General features: G+C 53.7%; 3 protein-coding genes across 3 annotated transcripts; all 3 read left to right on the forward strand.

Moving 5' to 3' along the window:
• Window positions 1–3,128: 3,128 nt before the first annotated feature.
• On the forward strand, window positions 3,129–4,847 carry COL26b_014398 (uncharacterized protein; the record flags this gene model as incomplete). Its single annotated transcript, XM_053186969.1, has 4 exons — window positions 3,129–3,369; window positions 3,821–3,876; window positions 4,074–4,519; window positions 4,580–4,847. 4 exons carry the CDS (start codon window positions 3,129–3,131, stop codon window positions 4,845–4,847), a joined length of 1,011 nt encoding a protein of 336 aa, XP_053029084.1.
• Window positions 4,848–8,914: 4,067 nt separating this feature from the next.
• Window positions 8,915–9,889, forward strand: COL26b_014399 (uncharacterized protein; the record flags this gene model as incomplete). The annotated part of the gene is made up of 2 exons (XM_053186970.1): window positions 8,915–9,352; window positions 9,824–9,889. 2 exons carry the CDS (start codon window positions 8,915–8,917, stop codon window positions 9,887–9,889), a joined length of 504 nt encoding a protein of 167 aa, XP_053029085.1.
• A 423-nt stretch (window positions 9,890–10,312) lies between these two features.
• On the forward strand, window positions 10,313–11,605 carry COL26b_014400 (uncharacterized protein; the record flags this gene model as incomplete). Its single annotated transcript, XM_053186971.1, has 2 exons — window positions 10,313–11,123; window positions 11,493–11,605. 2 exons carry the CDS (start codon window positions 10,313–10,315, stop codon window positions 11,603–11,605), a joined length of 924 nt encoding a protein of 307 aa, XP_053029086.1.
• Window positions 11,606–14,126: the final 2,521 nt, after the last annotated feature.

Genomic DNA, 14,126 nt, shown 5'->3' on the forward strand with positions numbered 1-14,126 from the left:
TGCAGGTTGCAGAAGAGAATACTGCCCCCGGAGCTTGCTTTCCCAAGAAGCCTGGACAGGAGGAAGTGCCGCCTGGGCCTCTGGGGGGGGGGGGGGGAGAGAGAGAAGGAGTACAAGAAAAAGGACCTCGAGGAGCAAGCAGCACAGGCTTGGAGATTTGACGGGAAGGGGAAGTCTGCGGGAAAGAGGGCAAGTCCGGGCTACGACAAGCAAGACATCTGGGCCAGGAGGCTTTTGGGGGACCTGCGGACCTGCATCGAGGCAAGTCTCTATGGACTCATGGAGGGGGGACATGACTTGACGGGAACCCACTCGGACTCCGCTAAGCCTCACTGCCATGATTACGATCCGACCAGAAAGGCCTGACGTGATTAAAATTGGGAGGTCCAGGTTGGGGCCGGGTTGATGGAGCCCACATCGTCGGCTTGCCCAGTCCTGGCGCGAGGATGTGTATCTGCTGGACCCATATCACATTCACAGTTTTTTTTTTTGCCTGCGCCTTGAAGCTACCTCATGGTCTGTGCAACCTGACTGGTGTTGTGACCGATGTCTGTCTGTCTGTCTGGCTGCCTGTGTGCCTGTGTCTGTGTCGGAGTTGGCGGCTGCTGGCCGTCATACAGATGCTCTTCTCGAGTATGAGGGGGGTGGCAGAGCGAGACAAGACGCTGTGATAGTCCCGAGAGAGGAGAGACTGGCGAGAGACTAACACGACATGGGCACATATCACACAGAGAGAAGAGGCCAAGCGCTTGCTTGCCTGCTTGCCAACTTTGCTTGTTGACTTACTCGAAGGGTGTGTGGTTGTGGATGGACAGGGGGGGTGTAGATGTGTAGATGGGCGCGCGGGCGCCAGGGGAGCCGGTTAGCTTGTCTTGCCAGACAAGCCACCAAGCCATGGCAAGCCCCGATGCCTGGTTGGTTTGGCCGCCGTTGGTTTGAATTGTTTTTCTCGCCTGGCATTGTCTGTGTTTTGCTCTCATTCGCCGTTTCCCAATCGCCCGCTCGCAAATTCGTACTAAAGGATTGGATGTTTCGGTCAATTGATGAACATCCAACCAGGGGCTAACGAACTCCACCTAGGCGTTGGATTGGGGAAAGGAAAATGGAAATAGGAAGCAAAAAAAAAGGGGAGAAGGAAAATAACACTGAAAAAATTCAATCAGAGTTGTCAGTACCGGGCGGGCGGCGGCAGCGGAGGGCGATTCAAGCAGTGTCCTTGGTGACCCCCCTTCGCGCCTGCGAGGGCGCCCTCACCACGCCTCCTCAGCTGTGCTTGGCCAACCCTTTTTTCCACAGTATGCTTTTCTTTTTCGAGGAGAGGGAGGACCCGTTTTGCAAAGTGGACTTTGCAAAGCCGGGAACGATGCGCTCGCCAATGACGAGCTCCCGGGAGGATCCCGGGACCCTGTTCCAAGGTCCGCCGATGGCAGCAGCACAAGCACAGTCCGGACCACATCCACTTCCAGGGCCGTTATCTTCACTTTATCCCTGCTTTTTTTCTCGTGTTCTAGAAATGCGGGTACCCGTACAGCAGCAGCGCAAACCAGGATTTGGGGTGTCATGGTTGGGTGGGATGGGCGGCCGAAGGGTCGTCACCACACCATCCACCAGTCACCACCACCAACCACGGCGAACCACCATGACTCCCAGGAGAGAGAAGGGCACCGGCACATTGACGCGCTAGTCCAGGGGCCGGTCCGATTTAGAAGCAGGAGGACCTGCAATCGTCGATTTTATTGATCTCAGATGCCCGGACTTGCTGGGACACGCCGGCGCTGGGCTGTAGCCTGTAGGACATGGAATTTGTGATTTGGGGATTGCGGGAGAAGACGACGGACGGCTGGAAGAAGCATGGATCCAGTCAGGATCAAGACGCAATTCTGACTTGCCCCAGGTACCGGTCCTTTCGTTTCGGTTTTTGTCCATCGCGTCGGCTCGGTTTGTTTGGGATTCAGAGGCGGCAGAGATTTGGGGATTATCCCGTTGTCGAGGCTCTCGGTCAGACCAGATCATGGTACACATAGTTCACACACAGAGTAGCCGTCATTAAACGCCTGCCAAGACCGACTGATCTTATTCATGCTGCAGTCCTGCACCGAAGAGGAATTACGAGAGGACCAACACACAGGCAGGAAGGAAGAAAGAAAAATTAAGACGTTGCCCGCCGGGGTGGCGTGCTGCGCCGCTGTTGAGAAATAGGGGTGGGAGGCATCATTTCATTCTCCTGCTTTTTCTTGCACGCTGCGTTGCCCGACTTGTGAGTGATGCTGGCATTCTTTTCCCTCTTTTCCTCTCTTCTGCTCTTCACTCTGCCACCCTTACCCATTCTCGACCTGGTCCGCCGCACCTCGCCGCATCGCCTCACCTGTTCAGGCCTTACGTTCGCATTACTATTGACCAGTTCTCCTCGACCGGTTCACAGGCTTGGCCAACGGCGATGCCTTTCTTCGGATAGTCCACCCACACCCACGCCCCTTCGCCCTCACGCCCCTCCCTCCCTTACCCCCCATTCCTGTCCCTCCACCCCTTTTCCCCCTGTCGTACTGAACCGGCCCTGCGCGAGTCGAGTCGAGTTCGCTCCGCGATCCCTAACATACCCTTCCTTTACCTGACCTGACCTTGCCTTGCTCTGCACCACCTTGCCTGGCCTGGGTTCAGCACGCACGCACACACACACACACACACACACACTTGACGCCTTGCTGCTCCTCGGGAACGGACGAACCTCGTCGACCTTACCTTGGCCTGACGCCCGCCTTACCCTTAGGTAACCAACGTTTAACCCTCCATACCCGAAGAAGAACGCGACGACCGCCGTCACCGTCACCGACGACCACTCTCGCTTCACTCTGCATGTGCCGCCGGTGCTGCTGCTGCTGCTGCTGCTGCGAATAGAAGTAGACGAATTCGTTCGAATTTCCGCCTGCGCGAGGCCCTGCATACACACCAATATTCCTCGCCATCTTTTCGGACGACACCAGCACGCAGCATAGCTGAGGATTGAGAGTACAGACGAAGACAGAGAGTGAGAGAGCAGCCCGAACAGCAGCAGAGGCTCCGGGAAAGGCTCAAGTTACACTCGTTTTCTTTCCTGTCATTTCTTACTACATTCGTTTTTTACCCTCGCCATGGGCTTTCTGGGCTTCCGCTGGCTCGTCAACTTTGGCCTGCTGGCCCTCCCTATCGGAGTGACACTCGGTATCCTGCTCGGTCTCGATGCCTCAAGGCAAGCATCTGGCGGAGCTCCTCTATTCACGGGAGATCCCACCACGCCTGGCAGCACGCCCAACAACAATGGCATCACGGCGATGGTATCTTGCGACAAGGCGATGGGTCTTCACCCGCTGTCCAAGGGCCAGGAGTACACACGTAAGTCTACACCCATTTTCTCATGTCGGGCCCAGCAACATCTCCATGATGTGCGTCTCATACGCCTCATTTCCACGGTCCCTTCGGATGACCTACTCGACATGAGCGGCACGGACCGAAACACACGATGCACAGTCGAGCCTCATTCCCGCCGGCACGCTGTCATCTGAACTTTCGCAGCCGTCACTCATGCTCGACGGCAACACGGGCTCCCGTGTTTTGTTTGCTCCTTCGCTCAGCGAATCCGGAGCGAGTTTCCTGTGTCATGTTTACACTCTTCTGCAATGGCAAAAAGAGACTGTTTTGACTTTTGCTCCCTTGATTTCGAAACCTGTCTGGGTGCGGCCTACCTTGCTGCCGCGGCCGCGCCCGCTGTCAAGCTGGCCAGACATGTGTTCAAATTATCCTCATTTCATCATGACAATTCGCTGACGATTTATGTTTTACGCAGTGAACCCCAACCAGTGGGGTTGGACAGAGGGTACAGATGGCGCTTTGTGCATGAATGTACGTCTTCAAGAACCCCTCCATCCCCCCCAAATCCTTCTCCGGTTATCGCACCTTGGCCGATTGGCGGGGTCATGATGTCGTCAAGGTGTAACTTTGCTTTGCGCCTCAACGCCTTACCCGGCTTCACGCCCACGAAGATGTCGTCGCCGGCGACCACCACCGCAGGCCATCGCAGCTAACCCGGCCACCACCAGGTCACGACTTTCAACAACCAAACCTATGCGACCGACTTCTCGGCGCCCGAGTTCTGGGTCACCTGGCGCTACCCCCGCGGTCCCGAGACGCAGCCCGTCCACGCTTTCCCCAACATCAAGGTCGACGGCACCGTCCTCCCGCTCGAGATCTCCAAGATCTCCAAGATCGCGGTCGACGTCGAGTGGTCGTACGCGGTCGGCAACTACACCACGGACGGCGACTCGGCGACGACGACGGACGAGACGGCGCTGACGGAGAACGACACCAACACCAACGTCGCCATCGATATGTTCCTGGACGACGACAAGACCTCCGCGCAGAACTCGACGCTCGCCGCGTACGAAGTGATGGTGTGGCTCGCCACGTTCGGCTCCGCGACGCAGCCCATTGGCTACAAGTCCGGCTCCGGCGCTCTTACGACCAAGGCTATTAACGGGACTACATTGTAAGTGTTCGCGATGCATGGAACGTGAAGGACTGATTTGGGCTGACATGCTATCTACAGCACTCTCTACGGCGGCCAGAACAGTCTGAAGCAGTACGTCCTGACCTGGGTCGCTCCCACGACCGAGCACTTCGTCGGCGACCTCACGGAGCTCGTCACGACCCTCACCGACCTGCCGGCCTCCGTCACCGCGCTCGCGACCGACGTCAAGTTCCCCACCACCGCGACCTACCTCGGCTACATGGGTCTGGGCTCCGAAGCGCTGTCCGCGACCAAGGTCGTGACCTTCCGCGTGCCGACGCTGTCAATAGACATTGCATCCTCGTAAAGAGAAACGCGAAAGAAGAAGAAGAGGTCAAGAGACCGATACCAACCAGTAATGTGTACATTTTGAGACATGGGGTATTGGGTTACAACCTCTTTTGCTGGTTCCTCTTTCTTAACGCACAAATTACACACAGCGAGCATTTGTGATATCAATTCAAAGAAATCTAGACTAATGATTGGGAACCCGGAATAATGAAACATTTTTACCATTGTATAGTTATACGTATGCATATTCTTTACGTTCAATATTGAACACGTCTGGTTGTTCAATGAGGTTTTTTCGGGTTAGTTAAACGGTTGTATTGGCGCATCAAGCATAAACACAAATCGAAATCAAAAATTGAGATTAAAAATCATGTGACGCGCGACCATGGCATTTCATCGCATTTCGCTTGGCGACATGAATGTTCCACCGCACCAATCGATGATGACAATGCAGAATGCCGTACCCGGAACTCGCGGTGATTTTTGTCAACCTAGCACAGCATCCACTCTGACAGCTGCAAGCCGCAAGCGAAGCACAAAAAAAACCAGGGCCAAGCCATTTAATTCAACGCCGAGGCTCTGTCTCCTGTTGACGGATGTGGATTTACCTCGTGCCTTGTTTTGTTCCTGGGCGAATTATCTTATGTACCTTCGTTCTCGGCAGCAGAAAATAAGCCGACAGGAACCAACCCCCACTGACAAGCCTTTTTTGCTCCTCTGCCCAGTGCCCAGAGAGACGCTCACGCGCCCCCTTAAACTTATCCGTACCCCCTCCCCTCAATCCAGCACCGCTGAGAGAATCCTTCAGAAGTTCAGAACCAGACGGGGAACACGTCCACTGCTGACTGCAGCCAGCTGGGGGCGTGGCCCGCGTCCAGACCGGGGTTCGACAGGCGGCCAAGCGGTCCAATGCCTGGGCAGACGCAGGTACAGATGCACGGCGAGCCAGGGGCCACCTGGCCTTTTTGACTCGGCGCCCGCGAATCTTCTTGTCACTTGGAGAGGGGCACACAGGTGGAATAACGCCCAGCTGGCAGCTAGACGAACCAAAGAGAAATACTCTCAGAAGAGAGGCCTGGGCTTTGATGGAAAACACACAGGTCTCCTCTCCTCCCCCCACACAACGACGTCAGACAGAGTGAGTGCCCACGTTCCAGGGTCGAGCCAGGCCGCGTTGGACACGGGCGGGAGAGTGGGAAGGGTTCAGCATCTCGGAATGAGCGGCCAGCGGGCAGCAAAAACCCTCTTTTGGTTTTTCTGACAGGCCTGGCTGTTGACAGCCGTTGGTAACGGCGCGCTTGCGCGCTGCAAGGTGGTGCCTGTCCTGCGCGGCAACTGACTTGCCGCGAAGCTTACGGATAGCCAATGCGCGGGACAACCCACCACATCGGAATCATTGCGGAAAGTCCACTTTGATTGGGGTGGAGAGAGACATCGAGAGAGTTAGTTGTGCTTGTTGTTATTGTTGTTGTCTTTTTTCGTCCGCTTTCCTGGGAAGAAAGGGAGAGGGGAGAAAAGGCAAAAAGCTCCGGTCGGGACAGGGGCCCAAGACAAACATCTCAGCAGAGAGATGTTCGTTCCCACCCGCCCATCATCCTCGGTTTCGATTGAATCACGGCGTCATGAGGTCTCAACGCGTAACCAGACATTGTCTTGCTCCCATCGGCGGGACGGCATTCCAGATGTTTCTGCCAAACATAGATAGCGTGCCGCGGTCTCCCGTTGGAAAATGATCAACCCTAGAACATTCCTGTCGATGGGCCCTTGTTTTTTCCTAGCTTGGACTCGTGTGTTTTTGAAGAAGTGTAGATTTTCCCGTCGATCCGCGTCACGGGTGCGGCGGTGCAGAATAACAAAAATAGTGTGGTGTCCCAGAGGGCGAGTCAAGATTCGCATTCCAGCTGGCCCGCGTGGCTCAGGTAGAGTCTGGAGAGGCAGATCTAGATGGGGTCGTTCAGCTCAACAGGGCTGGGCGCTTCCGGCTCCCTTCTCTCCAGCCAGTCAGTTGGAGCTGAATGAGTGTTGCCGCACGGCCCGCAGAAGAGAGGTTCTTGTCCCGGCGGCTCCCACCGGTGCGGCTGTGGCGAGGGAGGCGGCGACGGGGAAAAGAATGGCCGAGGACATCATCGTGACTTTGAGGCTGGATATGCAGTTGACAACGAGCGTTTATGAGCCGATTGTGATGCAAGCAGGGTAAACAATACCCAATGAACGTATTTAAGGCTTCACTGGCTTTCTTAAGTGCCCAATTGCCGATTGTGAGAGGTATTTGTCGCGATTTTTGTCAATGGTGTTTTCATGGCCATGGGGCGTCACGATGAACAACAACAAAATTCCTGAGCGACTTCTGGCGCGCAGAGGTTCGCGGTGACTTTAAAATACGTGGAACGTTTTTTTAAGAACTAAGTATTACAGTTATGTACTTTATTTGTGAGGAAAATAGTTGTGTTGCGGTCAGTGATTTTTGTTCAGTTCAACCAGCACATATTGAAACGCAACGTCCAGATTGTGAAGGATGTTGTGAAAATTAGCACCAAAACGTGGTTAACTTAAACTCACCAACCCCCTGCCTAGCGCATACCTGATCCAAATAATCAAAGTCGCACGACAGATCTGACGCAAGCAATCTCATCCTGTTTCCCATGCTGGCAAGTCGCCATCCGGTTCCATTCGTTAATCTGGCAGCGTCGCGTCCCGGAGGATTTTAAATAGGATCCCAGGATTGAGTCTAGTTGATCCTTCCGCTTACTGGGCATGGGGACGCAAGATATGATGCGGATCAGAGCCGAGCTTAGGCGGCGATTGCGTGGTTCGGATGGTGGTTCTCCGTGGGTGGTGAGATTGCCTAAAAGGGTATCTCGTGTCGGTTCACGGCATCGGGGCCAAGGCTTTTTGGGGCTTGAGCCAGCCTTGTCGGTTCCGACCGTTCGGTGGTAATTTTCTGTTTTGAGTGTTGGCCGAATTTATTTCAAGGTCTATAATTACCGGGAAGATACCTACCTATGCCAATGTTCATAGGAATTGAATAGCTACCAATGGAAGGCTAGACATGCCTTAAGCGGAGTTAAGTGCTGTAACACTGGCGTAAGGCTACTCACTAGAAAACTGCTCATCATGGTTCGAAACAGATTTTCTTCTGAGAAACTTAATATTACCAGACTTCCGTTGCCATCCAAGAATCTATGGGTGAAAACAAGAGACCTCCTATTTTGTTTTGTATCTGGGCAGCTACATTTGCTGTGTAGCGAAATGTTTATAACACGAAGGACGATCACGATAATAACGGTAGTAGTTGTGACGGCGACGACGATAATATTAATGAGGACGATGATAATAACGATGGTATTGGTAGCGACGATGAGAGCCCTCCAGGCTCCTCAAGGTATCTACATGTGACCGTCACGGTGTAGGCCTAACTTGTCGCGTACTCTTCAGCTGCCACCTAGATGGCCATTCAATTCCGTAGGCACTCAAAAATGACGATAGACTCCTTTAGTCTTGGCTTTAATGAGCGCGGATGGCCCCCTCCTGCACCTTTTCGTCTTCTTACAGGATTACACCTTGCCGTCCTACTATTTATCCTTTTCTGGAAAACACTTTCAAGCTGAAATCTTGAAAGCTATCTCGAAACAATCCTTCATACACCAGTGAACATAATCAACCAAAATGCCTAGGAAAGTCAAATCGGTTTTAAAGCGCCCAGCGCCTTACCGCGCACTGCGAACTAGGAGCAGCACTGCGAATTCCAAGTCTGCCTCGGTCATTGATGCGGCCTCTGGTCAAATGTCTGAACCTATCGATGCTGCTGCCTCAGCCGTCGTCACTATTCCGGATGCTTCTGTAACTAACGACATCTCCCCAGGATCCGCTGCGCCTGCAGCCTTCCCGATCTTCCGCCTCCCCAGGGAACTCCGGGACCTTATTTACGAATACACAGACATATTACCACAGAGCAAATTCCTAGAAGCCAGACTTCTGACGGGTTACAAGATATTTTCTAGCGGGATGGTTCGCGCCAATCCGAATGGAGTTCCCTTCTCTCGCGCCTGGAATAGACCATCTTTGCTTCGCGTCTGCCGCCAGATGCGGCATGAAGTCCTCGATCTATTCTTCATCCAAAACATGGTCTATTTCGACGACGGCAGTGCGTCGGAGTCTCACAAGGACTTTGAAGAGAGCGCGTGGTTTCGTCTCGCCAAACTTGGCAAGAGAGCAAGCGGACCCGAGATCCAACCGCCGCGACAGATTCAGTCGCTGTGGAAAGACGCCCTCGCCAATCTCCGCCACATGCACGTCAGAATTCGCCCGGACGCCGTCACGAAGCCGGAGTGGTTCTCCTCAGCGATCAAACACGCTCCTCGGTTGTCCATCATCAGTCTCGGGATCATCGACAGACGGCTGTGGGATCCAGAGCCCCTTCTCGACGCATACTGCGCGGCGTTTAACGAGATTGAGAGTCTGTGCGACTTGAAGCTTGCGTATGGATTCCAGAAGGAAGACGTCGAGGTGATTTCGAAGAAGGTCAGCTGTTCGGTGAAGATACTATGTAATTGTCGCCTTGAGGAGAGGGGTGACCCTCTAGGTAAGACACCTGTCGCCGCGTTTCGTGATTGCGATGGTTCTCATCCGACGAACGTGATTCTCGGTTGTTATTTCATAACGCAGCCCATAAAACGTGAGCAGCTGAAACAATGGTGGCATACCCGAGGCGGGTCTTGCACATTTTATACGGAAGACACTTCTGATGGAGTGCGTCGTAAGCGCCTGTTGAAGCTCTATTGTACGGAAGCCTCTCGAAGATCGAATGAAGCGTAGGACAGCCGTACAGCTGCCAAGCTCAAAGGTGGCAATGGGATGGATGGGACCGATGACGGCAAACACTAGCTATGTCAAGAGTGAAGGAAGGGCAAGACTGAAGCCAGAGAGACGACGGGAGGAGGAAACATTCTTAGTTGCGCGGATACCATTCCGATGCTGAACATAGACGCTTAGGGCTCCGGTATCCAGTGCCAAAATGAGCTTGATAAAGGAACCAAGTACATCTTCTTCGTTCTCTGAGCAAATCGTGCGTAAATTTGGTATCTCACCCACTAAGCAGGAGTTTTGCTAGCCGGGCAGTGTTCACCACGCAGGCGTGTGATTCGTATATTGGCTCTGTTATCATTATCTATTGTCGTCGTCCACCGTCGTCGTCTGCCATCGTCGTCTGCCGTCGTCGTCCACCGTCATCTATCAGCGGTATCGTTTTCTCTACTATTATTGTCCTTGTTTATCTTAAGTTAGGTGACTGATACTGATAAGGTAGGATGAGAATTTACGGAGGAAGGTGCTCCCAGCTCCATCGCACCTTCCAAATTAGCACCTCAGCTTTCGAAAGGCCCCTCTTCCTAGGCACCTAAGAACAAGGTGAAAACTCTTCTTCACACCTACCTTGGTAAACTTTACCCCCTTCACACCACACCCTTCACTTTCACACTCACCATGGCCACCACCCCGGCCATTCTTCGTCTTCCCCGCGAGCTGCGAAACAAGATATACGAATACACCGATGACTTCCCTCGCCAGAAATTGCTTTTAGTCAAGCCATTCACGACCAACGAGACTCGACAGAAATCCAAGGTCTGCGATCGCTGCAAGGAAGCCAGCCAGACCTGTCAGTGCAACCGACCCGGTCTGCTCCTGGTGTGTCGCCAGATCCGAGACGAGATCTTGAACTTCGTCTTCTCCATGAACATGATCCATTTCGACGACGACTGCTGGATCAAGCTGGCTCGAATCCACGACGATCCCGGCATCGAGTACCGCTCCCATCCCGAGCTCCGATCGCTTTGGGCCCAGGCCCTCGACCATGCGCACTTTGTGAGCATCAACCTACCCCGCGACAAGGGCATGCGTCTTGACGCCATCATGTCTGTCCTGCGACACATGCCTCATCTCAATGAGCTCTTTCTCAACCTGCCCAAGCGCAACAACAAGTGGACGTGGCTTGGCGACTTCTACGAACTTCTCGACAGCATCAAAACTCTACGGCATGTTGTTCTCGGAAAAGGATTCGATAACGAGCTTGGTCAGGCACTTCTCGACAATGTCCTCTGCTCGGCGGAACTTGCTTGCGGATGCCCTGGCGCTGGAAAGGCAAACCACGACCTTGACTACAAGTTCCCCTTTACAAAGACAGAGGTGCAGAACGAAAAGTGCGAGTGGCAAGCAATGGTGGTACTTGGATGCCGCGTTAGTGATCTCGGCTGTGTCATAGACTGGCTGCACGATAGGGGCTCAATAGCACAGGCAGGTGCGCAGTGGAGGCCTAAGCACAAGGCTCGCAGATACCGGTGCGTTTTCTGTTGGCAAGACGAGGCAGGGAAGCGCGTGGTTTACTAAAGAAAGGAAATGCCATTTGGTTCATTCACAGCCATCCATATATGCTGCTGAGATCCCTTGTTCTTCCTTTGCTAAAGTGACCATGTTTCATGTATGCTTGCTTTTCCTGTTGCTTTCATGATTGCTTTTGTCATTGCTGTTGTCGTCATTCTTTGTCGCCGTTTGCCGTCGTCTTTCGTCGTCGTCTTCCGTCGTTGATAGGCTGGACATAAAGAGGCAGCCTCTAATGTCGCCTCCCTGGCACTAGACCTATTGGCCTCTACGGCATGCGTCGCAGCAGCTCATGCCGAGCCCACGGCACCTCAAATCGACGAGGATACTTTCGTCAGGGACGCGCACATCGTTGAATCCGACGGCGAGACCGACTCTATGGGACTCTGGGATGAGCTCTGAAGTGCTAGAGCGACTATGTTTCCCGTGTACTGAGCTACTCCGACTGAGGACGATGATTGGGAGACTATAATGGCAACGGCCACGGCGACGGCAATACTAAGCTCAAAGCCAAAGGGAGAGGAGAGAAGAAGGAGGACCTAGATTGAGAGTTCGACGGGAACATTGCCGAGCCGGAAGAGCAGATAACTTCTGATTACATCAGAGTGTGAAAGGTGACTTGTCCAACGAGTTCCGTGATACAGAATTACGGATATCTAGACGAGTTTTGCTATCCGAGCAGATATTCTTGGTTATCTGGGCGGCTAGTGGGGTTAGACGACAATAGGGACGACGACGACAACGACGACGATAACAACAGGGAGAGGGACAGAGATAGGGATGACAAGGACGACGGGGATGATAAAATGATCAAAACGAAATCAACTGTTTGACATAATGTGGGCAGCACTTTCCCCGGATAGCAAGACTCCTCTTGATGCGGGGCATATCACGGAAGAAAGCGCGTAGCTTTTGATCACAGGCAAAAGACGAACCCGAAGAAGCCTCCCGCAGTAGTATGATGAAAGAATAATGAATGCAATGGAAGGGCATGCGCTGGGATCGCCTATCGCATGCGGACCGCGCATTCATGTATCTCGAGGCAAAGCGCCGACTCCCTCCAAGATTCATCCAAACCAACCACCAGCCCGCCCGCAAAAAAGCTCGGGAAAAGCCCGCTCGGCGCAACGATCGGCATAATAGAAGCTTGCGTACGATAGTATCAGGGTGCGAGCAGGCACAGGCATGAGGGGGCACCGCGGGCTGCGCGTGCGCATCAAACGCGAGATCGGATGGAAGTCAGGCCGAAATGGCGCGCGGGTGGACGCACAATGCGTTGACGAACACTTGCCCTTTTTTTTTTTTCTTTCTCTTTTGGTTTTCAGACGGAACGTGGCCGTCTGGGTCTGTGCAGCTTGCGACTTGGGACCGGACGAAGAGATATGATCTACGGCATAATGAGAGGGGTGAAGGGGGGAAGAGACAGAGGAGTGGGTGGTGGGCTGTCATCTGGACTTCAGACGAAGCCGTGGACTGATGTGAGTCAGGTTCTTCGGGAATTCGGCGAGGCTGGGGAGGCTTGGGGGGGATCTGTGTTATGCGATGAGCGCTGGGTTGAGCTTGAGACTGGAGATATGGGGATGGAGGAAGGGAATGAGTCGGGGAAGGTCGATACGGGTTGGATGAAGTGAATTAAGGATTTTCGCTACCGCTTGCTCCCGAGGTTGGGTCGAGAGGTCGGGAAAGACCGAGGCCTTGATGGTCTTTGGATCGGGGGAGGTGAAGTTGCACCCACGATTGACGGGTGGGACTTTCTTTGATATGAGGAATGATTAGCGGCCATGAAAGCGAAAGCGAGGCTTGGTGAACTTGAAATAGATGCTGACGAGTTGAGAAGACACTATTCCTGACTTTCTGCTGCATTCTCACCCTGCCAAGACGGTCTACTCCCCATTCCACCTAACAGGAGTCGTCGTGAGAGGAAGCGGCAGTTTAGAAAAATGCCCAAAAGCACCGAATCTGGGAAGAAATCAGGTACACCAATGCACAGATCAAACACGACCTCTTGGCAATCGCGAAAGCTGAAAAGTTGCCTTTCGCCCTGCTTGCGGGTTACGGGCCTGCCAACCGGTGCTCACAAAATAATAACAATAAAATTCGTCGCTGACGGATACGCGCGCAAAGCCAAGGACAACGGCAGAAAAAAAGGCGGCCAGCTCCTGTGTATGAGATGGACGGGAAGAGATGTCGGTCAAACAAGGCCCGGGGCCGTCTATCTTTCCAGATTGGGAAGGTTTCTGCCGAGGGGAAACCTGTGAGTGGGTGGTTTGCCCTTTGGGTGCGGGTTGAGACCCGGTCGGTTTGAGGAGGCGTCTCAGGGAGCGTGGACCCCCTGATGAGGCTGTTTGATCGCAATGCGATCTCGCTGACAGGGGGTGGGGCTGGGGACCCTTGGACTCTGTTGGCGTTGCAAAGAGTTGGTGGTTCGCGCCAACCATCAATTGCCTCTTTTCGGTAGCTTTTGGGTTAAGGTGAGTGGGAGATTGATGGCAGGGCACGGCACGTCTGGTGCCGGGCGCGAGTCGATGGGAGGAGGATTGTTGGGCGACATGAGGTTGGCGCGGGGCGGTTCCGAAGCGAAGTCGTTCCGGATCATGGGGTCACCTACATCCCCCCCTGAGCTCGAGCCGTATTCAACAGAATGTCACCCTGGAAGGAAGATCTTTTGCCCCAAGCGTCGTGCTGGCTGTGAAGGAGCAAGGACACGGGGGCGAAGGGAAGAGAGTGAGACGAGAGAGAGAGAGGAGGAGCCCGGGCGATAGAGCAACTGTTAACGATGCAAGAGCCAGATGGCAGCCGACACGCGCCAAAGTCAATCTGGATCGACGGCAAGGAGGACAGAGTTTGCGGGCAGGCACAAACGAGATGATTGTCCAGATTTACGAGGCGGTTTAGTCATCGAAAATCAGAGTTCTGGTGTTGA

This window comes from Colletotrichum chrysophilum (genome assembly GCF_026319265.1).
Source record: "Colletotrichum chrysophilum strain AFK26 chromosome Unknown scaffold_365, whole genome shotgun sequence".
NCBI lineage: Eukaryota > Fungi > Ascomycota > Sordariomycetes > Glomerellales > Glomerellaceae > Colletotrichum > Colletotrichum chrysophilum.